Raw genomic sequence first — 16,672 nt, forward strand, 5'->3', positions numbered from 1 at the left:
TCTATCTCTTTCATGTCTCTTATTACAATTTGTTTTCCCCTTTTGCCAGAAAGGGCATATCTCATATTAGTCACCTCCAAAAAATTCCATTTCCATCCAAGGAAACATGAATCCATATCTTCTTAGTAAAGCAAAATAGATCTCATGGGCTTTAAATTCTGTGAAACTTGTGATTCTTTTGGTCTTCTGTACATACCAGCTTTGTATTAGTCATTATTGCATCACTGTGACCAAAAGACCTGACAAGAATGACTTAGAGGAACAGAAGTTTATTTTGGCTTTTGGTTTCAGAGATTCTGTCCATAGATGGCTGACGCCATTGCTCTGGGCCCAAGGTGAGGCAGAACATCATGGCGGAAAGGTGTGGCAGAGGAACACAGCTGGAAACATGGCCACAGAAATAAAGAGAGAGCTCTGCTCACCAGGAACAAAATATATACCCCTAAGGCACACCCCCCAGTGACCTACTTTCTCTAGCACACCCTACCTTCCTACAGTTATGACCCAGTTAATCCATATCAATGAATTAATCCACCAGCTAGGTCACAGCCCTCATAATCTCATCATTTTACCTCTGAACATTCTTGTGTTGTCTCACACATGAGTTTTGGGAGGACACCTCATATCTAAACCAAAACGCCATGGCCTGCAGCAACCATGCCAACATACGGGCAATGCTATTATACTTTCCCCTCTCTCTAATACTTATATAAATTCCCCTCAGCCAGGACACCCTTCCACTTGCTCACTCCCACTGGTTCAAAACTGAACTCACATGTCTCCCCTGATGGAAATCTGCCCCTAGGGCCACCTGCCTTTTCCCTTCTCACCCTGCTCTCTTTGTCAGGGCACCCTTCCTAAGTGCTCTTCCAGCCACTAGGCATTTATCATTACTGGATGATAACTTTTTATCTACACACATTTATTCACCATGATATTGTGAGGTCCTTGAAGAGTGAGAATATTAGATCTTTTTGCCCATATCCACAGTGCCTAACACAGAAATTGACACAAAGTTAGGTAGAATGTTGAAAGAATACATTGACAAATTGTCAATAGTCCAGAAGCCAGTGCATCCCTGACATGAACAATACCAAACTGGTTCACGTCGCCAGAGTTCAGGAGAAAGCCAGTCGACAATAAATGTTGGAATTCTTGAATTGGAATGAAGAGTGATAGGAATATGAGAAATGAGTAATGTTGCATGGATCTCAAGGTAAACATAAAACAAATCCAGTAGACATAGCTCCTTTTCCAGTAGTCCTTGCATCAAAAGATTCACCAAGGTTTATGGTCTGATCTTTCCACTTTATACATCTCAGCTAATTTTCCCCTGCCTCATCCTCCTAAGGCATTTCTCTTGCTATGGTCCACATTCTTCCTTTGAATTGTGCCAACTATAAAAATATCCTGCTCAGTTATGCAGAATGGGTTTTTCTAGTGCCCTCTGAGACTTGGGAGTGGGGTAAGGAAATGAAGAGTGTAAATTCTCCACCTCGGACTTACTAACACATCTCACCAAAAGTGCATCTTCCTCTATCAAATATTTCTTACAGTTGTTAGGATAACAATGTCCCCATTTCATTATGCAAGTAAAAAATACACTGCTCACTTAGTTATTTATACATTTGTACTTTATCTTATCAATCAAATCAATGGACACAGGATTATCATCAACTTGAATAGAACTTTCACTGGCTTGTATACATATAAAAGTCAACTTTTATTAAAAACTTGGAAGAAACCCAAAATTCTTTTTCATTTTATGTCATTTCATTTTATGTCATTACCTCCATATCCACAGGCTACATTGATGGGTTTATATTTGAAATTAAGCAACAGCCTTTTTTAGAACTGTGGTGATTTTTATTTAACACATTCTTTAAGGTGAGAAACATATGACTATAGGAAGCAGATTACAAGTTAAACCTTCATACTTTATCTCTTGAATCAACAAATTAATATCAAGTTTAAGTCAGAACTCTAAATGATTGTCTGCATCACCTAGCAGCTGTTGGCAGAGAAATCTAGACATAAATGTGTACTGTGATTTGTGGATTTTTCCAAGTATATAGTACAGAACAAGCTCTCAGAACAGACTTCTTTCTACTCAAGAATATGTTGCTTCTTAGAAAGTTGGTATACTTGAAGCATTATGAAATCTATCTTGATTTTTTTTCAAGATGCTGCTAAATAACTCATATTTGAAAGTCCTGAATTTTTTCCTTCTAAACATATCAAAATCTTATCCTTTAGAGAGTAATTTATACAGGAGATACAGTCAACCCAAAGCTATTGATTCAAGGGAACCTAATATAATGAAATGAAGTTTTTAAAGCTTAGGAGAGTTACAAAGTCTATCCAGACCATAACTAAACGGCAACATGAAGAGGTAGGATTGATCTTCCTCATTGCTAGATTTTCCATCAATAGGTTTGCACATCTATAAGAGTACTTGAATGTTTGACCTTGAATTAAGGTTGTGTGTTTATTTTGCCTTTCATACTGAAGGGCAAACTCCTTAAAAGAATGAGCCACATCTTAGACATTGTTGCATTCCCTATTACTGCCTCCAGTGCCTCACATTGTATTTTGCAGGTAGTATATTTACAAAGGAAACTCAAGTCATTTGATATTTATTAGGCATTGTGCTATTCTTAGACATACCTTGACAAATAAGACCGATAAGCTCCCTGCCCTCGTGGAACTAACTTTGCTTTGAAAGCAGACCACACAGTCATAAAAACATAAAGACATGTCAAGGAAAGAAGATTATTTGAATGTTAAGGAGGAAATTTAAAAGAAGGTATGTGATCAAGATGAACTCAGTTGGAATACCTTTAGAAAGTATCAGAGTTAGGGTACGAGGGTCAAATAAGGCCATACTGATCAGGTGAAATTACACATTATCTAACTTCACTATGAGAATAAAATGCAGAAAAAGTATCATTGTCTGGAGCAATCATGTTCCAAGCGGAGGAATGAAAGTGCAGGGACTGGGAGATAGGAAAGAAATTGCATTCTGGGTACAGAAAGGAGTCTGTTATGACTGGGAATTCATCAATGATGGAGAGAATGATGCCCGCTAGCTCAGACTCAGAAAAATGTAGGACCACACAGATCATCATAGAAGTAGAAATTGTATTATCTGAATAAAGTCAAAAGAGGCATATATTTTATAAGGATTCTGCTGGCTTGCATATATACTTACATACTTTTAGAAAGATACCAGTGGAAGAGAAGACCAAGATTTAAAACATGGAGACCAGTTTAAAGGCTGTAAAAGGAGTTTGTGAAAGGAAACTTTGGCTTGGACCAGAAGAGTTGACAGTAAAGGTATAGGAAATTAGAGTCTGCAGGACCTGACGATTTGGGAGAAAGAAAACGTAAAGCCTCAAGGATAATTTTTATTTTTTATTTTTATTCCTTTGTACAAAAAAGATAGACAAGATTGGAAGATACATGGATTGTGGACATGAAAACCAAGAGTTCTGTTTGGGATGCTTTAAGTTTTGAGTGTGTAAGTCATCATCCAAATAGAGATATCAAATTATACAGAATAAGTGAAACAGTGGAATGAATCTGACTGGACTTTCTTATGTTCATATATGAATACACCACCAGTGAACTCTGTATCATATACAACTACAAGAATGGAATCCTAATTAGAACAAGTTATACTCCATGTATTTATAATGTTTCAAATTATACTCTACTGTCTTGTATATCTAAAAGAACAATTTTTTTAAAAAAAGTAAATGGATTCATGAGTCAGCAGCTCAGAAGAGAATATTAGTCTAAAGGTATATATTTGAGAGTCTTCAGCATTTGGATGATATTTAAAAATTGAGACTGAGTTGACATCACCTATTAAATATTAGAAAAGAAAAAGAGGTGCAGGGGAGAGAGGAGGAGAGGAAATGAGTAGAGAGGAGGAGAAAGGGCAGAGACCTGGTCCCTGAGGCACTACATTATTTTGAGGTGCCAGAGGGGAAAAGGAACTGGTAAATGAGACCAGAAAGAGTAACAAAAGAGAAAGAAGGAAAACAATGTACAGGACATGATTTGAGAGGGTAATGGAAAGTACGCTTATTTTTTAATTGTATAATTCAGGTAAATGCTAGATAATGCTTTCTTCTGTGTATTCCAGGTAAATAGTATCAAAGTTTAAAATGCCTCTTAGACCTTAGTTGAATTACATGCAGAGTGACAGACAAAAGAGAGACATTTTCCACTACTAGTGGTATGACATTCAAAAATAAAATTTAAAAATATATTTATGCCTCATTATGTACTTCTTCTCCATGCTAAATCAAATGTGCTTTTTATTTACAGTGAGATTTTTTTAAATCAGCAGATGAAAATATCAGTTCATGAAGTGAGGATATGACTTTAGATAAGGTATTTATTTTATCCTTACAATAAAACCTCATTGTGTTATTTTTGCCAGGGGTTTGGGTGACACCTCGACACATTATCATCAATTCTACAACAGTGGAATTATATTGGAGTCCTCCAGAAAAGCCCAATGGCCTCATTTCTCAATATCAATTGAGTCGTAATGGAACCTTGCTTCTCCTGGGTGGCAGTGAGGAACGGAATTTCACTGATAAACACCTGGAGCCCAATAGCAGGTAACTAAAGGAAAACTTTACCAATCATCCAGTGAGATTTTTTTAATTTTTTGATACATCCCACTGAAATGTTATTAAAGTATCTAATTAATCACCTTATTCATTAGCCATAGTATAATTGATGAAAGTGTTACAGCATTATGTTACTGTTCAGATGACATGAAATTCCTTTAAAGTATAAACAAATGTGAATAACTATCTTCTATCTGAATACAAGTATGAAAATTTTTAAATATACAAAATGTTCAAGGTATTAAACTTTAAAAATTATCAAATTACCTTTAAAGACATGGATTCCTAAATTAGCAATAAAAGAGAGTCAAAGAGTTTGTTTTACATCAACTACCTTTTCTTCTCTTATGTATTCTCTGCATGGTAACTAGATGTAGGTCTAGAAGGGAAAAGTTCCACATATTTGTGGTTCATTCCCATTCATTTCTCAGCAGAGACAAAATAGATCTTACATCAACAGATGTTTTATTGTAGAGAATAGAGAACAATTAAGTTTTATTGTAGGGAATAACAGATCAATTTAAAAACATCTTCTTCTAAACATATTTTCCTGAACCTCAATTCCCTTAAAAATAGAGAAGATTAATTTGAGTCTTTCACGGTCCACCAGCACACTCCAAGACTTTCCTGAAATCTTCAGGAAAGATCATGAATTACTAGAAGCTTAAAAATAAAGTTGGGAGAGACAGACAGAGATGATCTGGAGAGAAGGCTGCCTGGGTGAGAAAAACTACCAGGTCCAAGGTAAAGACTCTGGAAAGGGAGCAAAGAACTTATAGTTGGTCACACATTTAGAACTAAGCAATGAATAGAAAAGCCAGCAATCATCGTCCAAGTCTCCTGTGCACCGACCTGCTGCAATTCTTCTTTCATAGGTACAGTTACAAGTTAGAAGCCAAAACTGAAGGTGGTAGCAATACGAGTGATGATTACATAGTCCAAATGCCTGAATCAACACCAGAAGAAATCCATACTCCATATAACATTACAGTGATTGGGCCTTATTCCATATTTGTGGCCTGGACACCACCAGGTAAAGAAAGAAAATGTGTGTGTGTGTGTGTGTGTGTGTGTAAAGCATTTTAAAGAAAATTAAATGGAGACCAGGATAGAAATGTAAATGTAGCAAATCAGCAAGGGTGTAATCCATCTCCTGGATAAATGTGAATAATCCAAACCATCTTCCTGAATGTAGAAACTTATGAGTATACATGTATGAATAGATAAGTATAGCTGTGAATGTAGATTTGTGTATATAATATATGTAATATATAACAAATGATAGAATATTACATATATACCTTTCTATCAAAACACTACTTTTTTTCAAGTTCAAGAGGCTAAAAAAGTCTGTTTTTATGTATATGCATGTGAGGGTGTGTGTATGTATGTGTGTGTGTATATTATATATATGACAAATTATTTAGGTCAGAATTACTTTATTCAAAGTAATTCATTTCCTCAGGATTTCTTAGATTGGATCATTGGCATTCTATCATTCCCTCTCTGTTTTATCAATGAACCAGGAGTTTGGAAAGACAACAGCTCATGCTGTCTGTGTGACCTGAGTCATAACCAGACGTGGTAACTGAATTTTGCCTCTCTGTACTGAGTTGCTTGTGTGATTTAGTGCGTTATTATACTTTGGTGTAAGCATCATCCTCAGGTAAAATCCTGATTACATCAACACTGTGGAATAAAGATTAGAGTTAAATCTTCTTTTTCTATCTTTTAGCATAAAGTACATAAGAAGGGCTCTTTTTCCAGGTAAAACTTAAAACTGATTAAGATGTTAAATGTACTTCAGAAATACCTGATTTGGTTTTTAATATCTAGTCTTAAAATGAAATTGAAACAAATACATATTATCCTCATGAGAGTAAGTTTATCCACAGCTCGACATGACAGCAGATTCATTCCATGAAATAATTAGTGAAGACCTGTTTTTCATTGAATTCAATAACTATTTCAGTGAAAAAAGGTTATATAATCATCCATATAATGTCAAGGTCTAATATGTACAACTTCAGTTATCATAAGTCAATACCCTTCTGTATATCTAAAAGGTCTTTTTTCTTCAAATTCAGAGGAGAAAATTTACCAAGAGGTATATAAGGAAAGAAAAATTAAGTTGTTTTAAGATTTTAATTATAAATGACCCATAAACCTTTGCTTTAATGTAACTATACAACATATTTGACAAAACATAAAGGAATAACCAGTAGCAGCAGCATGTTACTAAGCACTGTAATCTTTAAGTTTTAGGGGCATAGATACTTCTGAACTCCGTTCTCAATTTCAATGGAGGAAAAGGCAAATCCTCTCACAGGGAGACACAAACTTACATTCCCCTTTAGAGAACCTGGGCTCTTCTTGTTGTAGGATTGCTATCTTGCAACCTATTTGCATATTTTCCTTGGCATTTTAGCGCTGCTATGTTTTAGCACCACAAAGTAAATTGAGGCTGGACAGAGCCACCTTAAGACCATACAACCTGTTGGCTAGAGATTTTTCAAAATCAAACCAGGGTTTTCCGCAATCCCAATTCAGTCCATGATGATAAACAAAGTTGATTTTCTAGCTATTTGTTCAGAAGTCCTGCAGTTTATCAGATTATCTATTACTTTTACATTATTAAACATACATATTGCCTTTGCTAACCAGATGACTTCAGACTTGGTATGGATTTGAAGATATCTTACTTTAAGACAGATAAAGTAAAAAGAACAAGAAAACTAGGAGTTATGCCGTAGTAGTGCCACCTGTAAGCTGACCTTAAACACTTAATTTATCTTTCCTTTTTTTTTTCTGAGATAACAAATGCATCTACAAGTAGGATTGTTGTAAATATCAGATGACCTAACTTACCTGGTTCTGTATACTATCCCAAGGATAGACATGATTACTTTTTGAAAAATTAATTTTTGCCCTTACTCAATTTTTAAATGTACTTGCTCCAGTATTTACTGTATCTGGAGGCCCTTATTTTCAAAATGATAAAATAATGGGATTAGCAATTTTCAAGACTTCTTTATGTCATTTTCTTTCTTTGATTAAACATCACATTTTTATGTTGAATGTATGATATCATCATTGAGAAAAATATCATTGTGGAATAAAACATAACTTTTGCTTGTATAGTATAATCTTAACTCTTGCCTACCTCAAGATTTATAAAAATTTTTTCATTCCAATCCAGACTGAGAGAAAGTGTAAAAAAGCTTACCTGCTAACTCTGACCATTTAACCAATGGTTAATAAATTTATGATATCCAGACCTGTCAATCTTTTAGTTTCAGATGCACAAAATCCATTACAGAAACCCTGTAATATATGGAAAGATTAAAATCTGAAATGAAACTTTTTCCTGATACCTAGAAGGATTTCAAACTCAGTAAACAGTCAAATGATTTTGACTTGTGTATAATCTACAGTTGATTTTATTGGAAAGTACCTCATGCTGTGTTTTGATTTGGATAACAAAAACATTTTTTCTGTTCCTGAATAGTCACAAATATATATTTTCAACAGAAAGAAAACAAACTTATTACAAGTGGAGGTTGTTTATGTATTCACAATGAGTTTTCTAGATATTTATCATATTCCCTGGCATTTCAAAATGATTACATCATAAGCAGAGCTGAATAATTAGCCAAACATTCCATTTCTATAGTTCTCAAACCTAAACAAATTTTAGAATCACTTAGGAAGCTTGTGCAAAAGCAGAGTCTCCACCACAAGTATACTGAATAAGAATCTTTAGGGATAGAGTCAAGAAATTTAGACTTCTTAAAAAGTTCTGCATGTGACTTTAAGGTTAACAGTTTAGTTGACTAGTTGTTTTAGTTTAGTTGCTTAATTTAGTTTGACTTTTAGTAACCCTGGATCACACAAAACAAAGTAGTGGTCAATTTTAATAATTCTCTAAAAATATAAATCAAACAAGTTTCTCTTAAATGTCCAAAGTCAAAATAATACTTAAATTTATTGATTTTTTTCACATGCATTTTGTTTTGTGGTCAACATGAGGAGAGTAAAAACCTTAGGTAAGTTGCTGGAAGAAAAAGTTCTATGTGATTACTTCACAACCAAAAAATTACCTAGGTAATTAACTATAATTCAGCTTTCAAATTATGATTGCAGTGCTATTGATAAACCAAATGGTTCCAGAGCTATCAATAAACAATTTTATAAATCCTACTCATCAAAGGGATGAGTTATAGAGAGTTTGGGAGAATATCCAGCGGAAGAGTAATGGTGATACTGATAGCCAATATCATATACATGCACTTATAATTACTTGTTATGTTTGCATTTGTTAAATTCCTAAGATGTGCCAAACACTTTAATAAGCCTTCCCCTGCCTCACTTCAGTTAATGCTTATGCAAACCCTAAGAAACAGGTAATATTATTATCTCCATATTAAGAAATTTAAATCTCCAAAGAAGTGATATGTTCAAGTCACACAGCAGAGCCAGGATTCAAATCCAGGTCCACTCTCTACTACTACCCTTTTGGAGTAATTCCTTTCTATCTTTGTTCTAACTCTCAAATCCAAATCAAACTTTTCATTTATGACTCAAAGTCTCTCAGATGTATGATGCATCAACTCTGCTTTTTGAGATAGAGGGCTGGAGGATCAAGAAACTGAGCTGGGTGTTGGTGAAAAACCAAGTGAGAATGATGTTTTACTGGGCATGTCAAGACAAGAATTGATGTGGAAAATGGTGAATCCCCTGAAGGGAAAACATCCACCTGGCCACAGTTATCTTCTGTATAAATTCTACCTACCCATTTGCAAGTCCAGAAGAAGAGCTCTGCCTTAGCAAAACCAGACTCCAGGGTCAGAGGATTGTAGTTAGTGGAAGGAGGGAAGAGTCATCTCTCAAATGTCTACAAAGAGATTATTCAAAGGCTATTTTAAAGCCTTGCTAGCTATTCTCTTATGTCTCAGGCAAATCATGGTCCACTTTGCCTCATTATTACTTTGATGTCGATACTGATATTAACAAAACACTCCAACCTCTAAGAATCAACTCAGATTTCTACTATTGTGTATTATTTGCACTTCCAAATCAGATGATAGACAAATGACATATCCTTACAAAATGTTTGCTAAATTAGTGGAGGGACAGAATAATGGAGTGTTTTCACAATTTACAATGCCGACAAACACAAATAAATTGGAAATGATCTGCTGCTTAAAATGATCATATACTTTATTTACTATAAAGCCCACCTCTCCCTTCACATTCACTCAACCCAAAACACACACACACACACACACACACACACACACACACACATCTCTTCTTTAAAGACAAATAGGGAACATATACATATTTTCCAAAGACTATATGTTGTCTTATGGATGCATAATTTTTTTTCACCATCTAGAAAAAGAAATGTTGGTTTCTACGTGGAATGAGTCCCATCATTTAGTTTTCCTGTGGCCTTAGGCAACAAATTCAGGATTCTTATCTATAAAATAGAATAATCAATGCCTACCTTGCTTTGTTGTTTCGTGAACTGAGATGGCATGGTAAAGCAGTTCTTAATAACTGCTGGCCATTATTGTTTGAACCTACAAACAACATATAAACCAGATTAATATACTCCTAAATGTTCCTTCTCACCATTTTTTTACCAGTTCAAAACCTTGGATCAAAACTTACATATTCATATTAAAGAGAGTAAAGGATATATGTCACCTTAATGGGTGAAAAATTAAAGAAAATTAAGAAGAAAAGACTTCATGAAACATAAATGGTTTACTCAGAAAAAGGATGGAGATGGATATCCTGCTGCTTAAGAATCCAAACATTCAAAATTATTTAAACTCTGAAGATAATAATGAGCCATTCTAATTTATCAAGATGATGACTATATTTTGAACTATCCCAGCCCTTAATCATGTTCTAATTAACAGTGTCATTGCATTCAACATGTACTTTTTCTCACCAAGGATGGTGAGTTATTTAGATTTAATGCTTAATAACGAAATACTGGTGCTTTTCTTTTCACATTTATCTTTTAGTCCATTAGAGAAAAGAATTGGCAACAATGCTTCTGCTGAGAAATCATTTTAATTAATATTGCTTAAGGATATAAATGATTTTTATTAATCAAGTTTGATTAAAGGTTAGCTAGCCACAATATGGCCCATCTGAAGACATTAGACATCCTTAGAGTTCAGTTAGCTCATCGGCTGCAGTTGTACTAGATCATGTACTTTCTATTTAAGCTCAAAATTGGCACTAAGCTTTCTAAAAATCTTGTATTGCATTAACTAGATTGATTCAACATTGACAATTGTCTTCTTTTCTTGTAAATGCAATAGCCAAACAACAAGGATTAGTGAGTTTCAGAAAAAACATGAAGCTCATTTTACTGATTTGGATTTCTTTTACATGTTAACAAGTGTGTCTTACATTAGTGAGTTTTAATATATGCTTGGCACTTTGCTAAGAGATAAACAACTTATCTCATTTAATGCTCATAACAATGTAGAATGTCCAATTGTTTTCCTCATCTTACTAATGGAAAAAGTCAAATTAGATATTCTAACTATTTTCTCCAGGTTATTCATCAAATAGGTGTAAAATACCATGGGTCATATTTTCTTATTATTTTTCTACCTAAACAATACAGAAAGCAAATGAATTTTTATGAGTTCTTCTATGATCAGTTAAAAAAAAGCTAAAAAAATACCTTTGCTCTAGATACAGTAAATGTGAATGGAGAAAGTATAACTCATGGACAGTTCATTCAGAAACCCAGTGGGTTAATTTTATTTGTAGCTCAAAATTTCATGGGATGTATTTCATCTCTGCATAGATTGGTTCTTCTATTTTTTCAACTAAGAATATGTTTACTAAGCCCTACTCATAGGCAAGACATGATGCTGGACACACAGAGTTGCAAAGAGAAATAAGATGTTGCCCCTCCTGACAGAAATCCTACCATTTAGTAAGGTAGAAAGGGTTGAAGATGATAGCTATTATACAGCATGTGTCAAATTTCCATGCAATTGGTATGGATGTGTTCAAGAGCACTGCTTTTCACTTCCACAGGGTATACTCGAGATACCCTTCCTATACAGAGGAGAATTTAGGCCAGGTTGCTAAAAGCACTGTTTTAAGTGCAACCAGTGTTTTGAAGCAAATGCAACTATCAAGCAGAATTAATAGTTTTCCTCTTAGAATTGTTCCTGCTCCGGCTCTCAAAAAAAATAAATAAATAAAGATTTAAAAAAGGATTATTTGATTGACTTGTCCCATTGTAAAGTATGCACCTGCTGTGAAATGAAGCCACGGAGAAAGAAAAAAAAAAGTTGAATAATTTAACTTTTTTATTTGTAAAGATAATCAGGGTTTTTCTGATTACATCTTAACTTCATAAATGTTAAATAACCTATCAGCATCTAGTTGTTGTAAATTATGAAAAGGAGCATTGCAAGGAATATTAACCGACGAAATCCTTGTTCTTTAGTGAACAAGAAAATGTGTTATGGCAGCTTGTCATTGTGCGACTGGTAACTTTGACACCAAATAACAAAACTGCCATTTGCACTTAGGGTAAATTGGTTCACTTGAGCTTCCAAGGCTCCTCTTTCTCTGACACAAATTTATGAACTCGGGAACTAACCAAGTCGTGTGGCTTCCCAGCTGACTCTAACAAATATGCCCATTTCATTTCATTTAGTCATCAGAATACCAGGGGGCCCAGTCGTTTCAGACTCACTGCAGATGGTATAGGGTTTACAGGAGCACTAGAGACTTTCATGTCACCGTCCTGTAAATGATGACAGTGGAGGGGGGCCTCTTTCCTAAATGCATGTCAGTATTTGACATGTTCATGGTTTAAAGGAATGCTTTCTGGATCCACACCTCATAGGTATATGTATAGGACATTTATTGCTGATTAATCATGATGTGAAAAATACACATCCCAGGTTCACGCTGTGACTAGTCACAGTTAAACCTGAATTGAGATCGTGTCTCCATCTGAAACCTGGTGGAAGTAGAGTTTTGTCCCCTGATCCTCCTGTTCTTCAGAGAGGAGACATTTCCTTTTGAAGGATGCAAGTCCTGGAAGCAGACCAGTAGATACAGACTGAAAACATAGTAAAGGAACCTCAGATGGGTTGTAGGAAAGCCCACTCTCAATTACTACTGAGAATGACTAATGGGATATCTTCATAGGAATGCAACTTGCTCATATCCAAGTACACTTTTAAAAAATAAAACCAAAACCAAAATATTGTTATAAAGACAATACACTGAATGTATTTCTTACTTGTAGTTGGAACAGCAACTTTATTTGAAAGGGTTCAGAGGTATTTAAGGGCAAAACAGTGTCAGTTGGTCTTTGTTTTTTTATTTCATTTTGTTCTACTTCATTTTGTTTTGTAGAGATATCTATCATTTATTTAGTACTTTCTCTGTTATAGGAACGTATTCATATTCTTTACGTATATTTTTAACTTAATCCTCACAACTCTCTATGAAGTAGCTAAAAGTATCATCATTTTCCAGAAGAAACTGGCATTCATTCCTAAAGGTTACTTAGAATACCAGTGATCAATCAGAAAATAAGGGCAATTTGATCTGTCCAACTTCAGTCTGGATTGTCCAGTTTGACAAGTTGATGGCATATTTTTCATAAATGTGTATCTGTCAAACTTTTCCATAAGATCTACCCTAGAAACAAAGAAGACAGAATGACCATGTAATCCTAGGAGGTTTGATCTAAGGTAGTCACCATAAACTTGCAATTTCTTTAAGGTCTCCCTTTTTATCTTACAAATTCATGCAAATTTGGCATTTTGTTCCATTGTGTTTGCCTATATTCAAAACAGCCAATATATCATGCAATTTACCATTTGGGGAAATATTTGTATTACTCTTGTAGTGGCTAGAAAGCAATGCATTCCAGGATGGTAGGAAGCTCTGAAGAACACTAATCTCCATATTGGGTATCATGTCCAAGTGATTCTTCCTTTCTTCATTTCATCATAAACATACGGATACAAACAGCAACCTCTTTCCCCACAGCTCTATATAGTCCGTGTCAGGTTTACAATAAGGAGCAGTGCCCAGAATATGAGGTGGGATACTGTGACATTCCAGAATACTCCAGGCAGAAATTTCCATAAACACATCTTCTTGCTGAAAGGTCAAATTGCAAACTGAGAGGGTCCCTAATTCATTCTTCAATCTTTTTTACTACCTCAAAGCAGTACTCTCTGAAGAACATTTTTAGAGGAAGTAGGGGGAAAGCCTGATTATATTGCTCTTTATTTTATCTCTAACACAGTACTTAGGTTTTCCTCACCCATTAATGAACTGAGAGTCTCAAATGGTCTGTATAATCAATTCTCTTCATCCAACTCTCAAACTTCGTTTTAATTATAGCAGTCTTGTTGGGAGCTGTAAAAACATTCCCCATTTTGTCTTGTAGTGGAGAATTAAACCTTAAAGAATATCTTCTAAATAAGCCCATTATGTGTACTCACTATACCAATAAAGAGAAAAATGAATTTACGATTTTAAGGCATTTAATTTTTATCATGACATCTTTTTTTCTCCTTTATGGAGAAAAAAATAATATGGAATTCTGAGCAAAAATGTCATTAGCTGGACCAACTTTTTATCCTGTGCCTAGGGCAGATTATGCACAGTGAATTCATTTCAAAAGCAATAATAGCCAGTGACCAAAACCTTGCTGCACTTGGACTCATGAGCAGTACTTTTCAATGCCCTGGTACAACATCATGAACCTTTTCTGCAGTCAACTGGTTCACTCTGAAGTGACATCAGAGATTTTACCTCTACAAAAGTCTCACAAATGTCCTAACTACTCACCATACATATCATTTTCTAGTCTCAGATGTTTTTGGAAGAAAAACTCACACCCAGTTTTTGTGGATGATAAAAAGTGGGATCCTGTGAGATTTCCTTGGCTCAGATAAGAAAATGATGCATTTCCCAAACTTTGCCAAAGTGATATTCCAAAAATAGGTACTGTTTTTCTGAATATATTTTGACGTTTGTCCACAACTGTCCACAGGATGTTAGGAAGCTTGGTCTTCTGAACTTTAAATATCCACCTTGTACCATTTGTGGTGATTCTAAATGGTCCATCATTTTTCTTTTCCATCTAATCAGTTCCCAGAAAAGAATTCAGTAATCAATGACAGATTGATAGCTGAAGTTATTAGGACATGCAACAGGGAGTTGAAGTAGGATGGTCTAGGTTGAAAATAAAACTTCTCAGTCTAAGTTGCTAAATTCAGCACAAGCTACCACCTTTCCACAGGATACAATTCATCAGTCCTGACAACCATCAAAATCTTCTTCAGAGACTTCTTAATTTGCATCCATCCTACACAAGATCCTGAGCATCTTTGGTCTGTGTTAGTTCTTCCACTTCTCGAACATTGGAGCTATATCTACATAAAGCAAAACCACATTTCATTCTTTAAACTGCATCCCTCTTGGGTCTCTGAGTCCTGTGCTATTGTCTCAGTGTTGTTGTCTGTCCCCTCCTTTGCTTGTATAGTAAAGATAAAATTATTAAGTATAAGGTAAGTAGCTAAAGCCTTAAATGTTGAAAACTGTCTGATCAATGAGATAATGTAGAGCTTCCATGATATTCTGTGATCAAAGCTCCTACTCCCTTCTTGAAAAAGATGTACATGTTGTTTATGACCAAATACAACTGGCAAGGCACTTAATTAGATGAACAGATTCTGAAGAGACTAAAATGACAAGACTTCTTGTTTTTAGGAAGCACTAGTGGAAAATGACAGTTACTGGACGCAAATTTCATATTATTTAAGGTACATAAATCTCACCGACAGAGTGTACTATCCTGATCCAATAATTAATGCACTAAGAATGCTCTAGGTAGACAGTGATTTGGATGTTTTATTGGTTATTATGTCAAGGATCCATGTCAGACAGGATGCATATACAACACTCCTCAGAAAAAATATTGTCACAAGCAAAACTGGGTTGGGTTTTTTTAATACACTTTAAGAGTAAGTAAGCCTAGGAATAATATATAACACCATTCCTAATTGCCTTGTGTTTTTTTAAGTAAAATGTGCCTTTGTTTTTATTTGCTAATATACTATATCCTCAAATAGGACTATTACAGTTTCAAAAAAAATAGGTGATGCAGAACAGGGTATATAGCTTAGTTGGTAAAAGTGCTTGCCTCACGTGCACAAGGCCCTGATTTCAATCCCCAGCCCACAAAAAAAAAAAAAAAAAAAAAAGTGATGTACATAGCTTACTTCTGATATGTACATTCTAATACTTTCCAACTTGAGTTTTGTGCAACTTTTAATTGCTATATTAAGCAATCACTCACCTTTCAATTACAACATTTTAAATATACATTGTTCTTAAAGGACAGCTGTTGACTCTTCTCTATAATGTATACATATGCTTCTCTCTCCCTCTCTTTCCATCTTTATGAAGGGGTCCTCCTTCCCCAAATTCCTGTGGAGTACAACATCTTACTCAGCGATGGGAGTGTAACACCTCAGACCTTCTCCATTGGTCACCATCAATCCACCCTACTGGAGAACTTGGTGCCATTCACACAGTACGAGATAAGGATACAAGCATGTCAACATGGTGAGTCTTTCAGACACCTGACCTGGGCTGTTATGCCCAAGCTGTTATGTTATGTATTTCATAAAAATATTTTCATTAAAAAGGAACCGATTCTCAGTTCAAATACAAAGATTAACATTTCATCGCTTATTTGTAGTGGACTGTTTACCCAGAAAAATCAGAACCTGACATTGAGTACAGCATTTTGCATTTCTGCACATTAAATCATTAATATTTAAACATATTAAAATGGTAGTTTTGTAAAGTCTTGTTTTATAAGGCCCTTTAAAAGAAAAACACCTAGCTCACACCAAGGAGCCACTGGTAATATAAAACAAAATGGGTTATTACAAAAATTTCATAGGAAATGTATTCGCCTCCATTTTATTGAAATTTTA

The 16,672-nt window shown here is 34.8% G+C and overlaps 1 protein-coding gene across 1 annotated transcript in view; it reads left to right on the forward strand.

Annotated features, from left to right (window-relative positions):
- Window positions 1–16,672, forward strand: part of Ush2a (usherin) — a 746,720-nt gene that overhangs the window by 624,313 nt on the left and 105,735 nt on the right. Inside the window, exons 56-58 of the mRNA XM_047521110.1 lie at window positions 4,451–4,634; window positions 5,522–5,679; window positions 16,137–16,295. Coding sequence (XP_047377066.1) covers window positions 4,451–4,634; window positions 5,522–5,679; window positions 16,137–16,295 — 501 coding nt within the window. The remainder of the gene's footprint in view (window positions 1–4,450; window positions 4,635–5,521; window positions 5,680–16,136; window positions 16,296–16,672) is intronic.

The sequence above is a fragment of the Sciurus carolinensis genome, chromosome 12, assembly GCF_902686445.1.
Source record: "Sciurus carolinensis chromosome 12, mSciCar1.2, whole genome shotgun sequence".
In the NCBI taxonomy this organism is placed as follows: domain Eukaryota; kingdom Metazoa; phylum Chordata; class Mammalia; order Rodentia; family Sciuridae; genus Sciurus; species Sciurus carolinensis.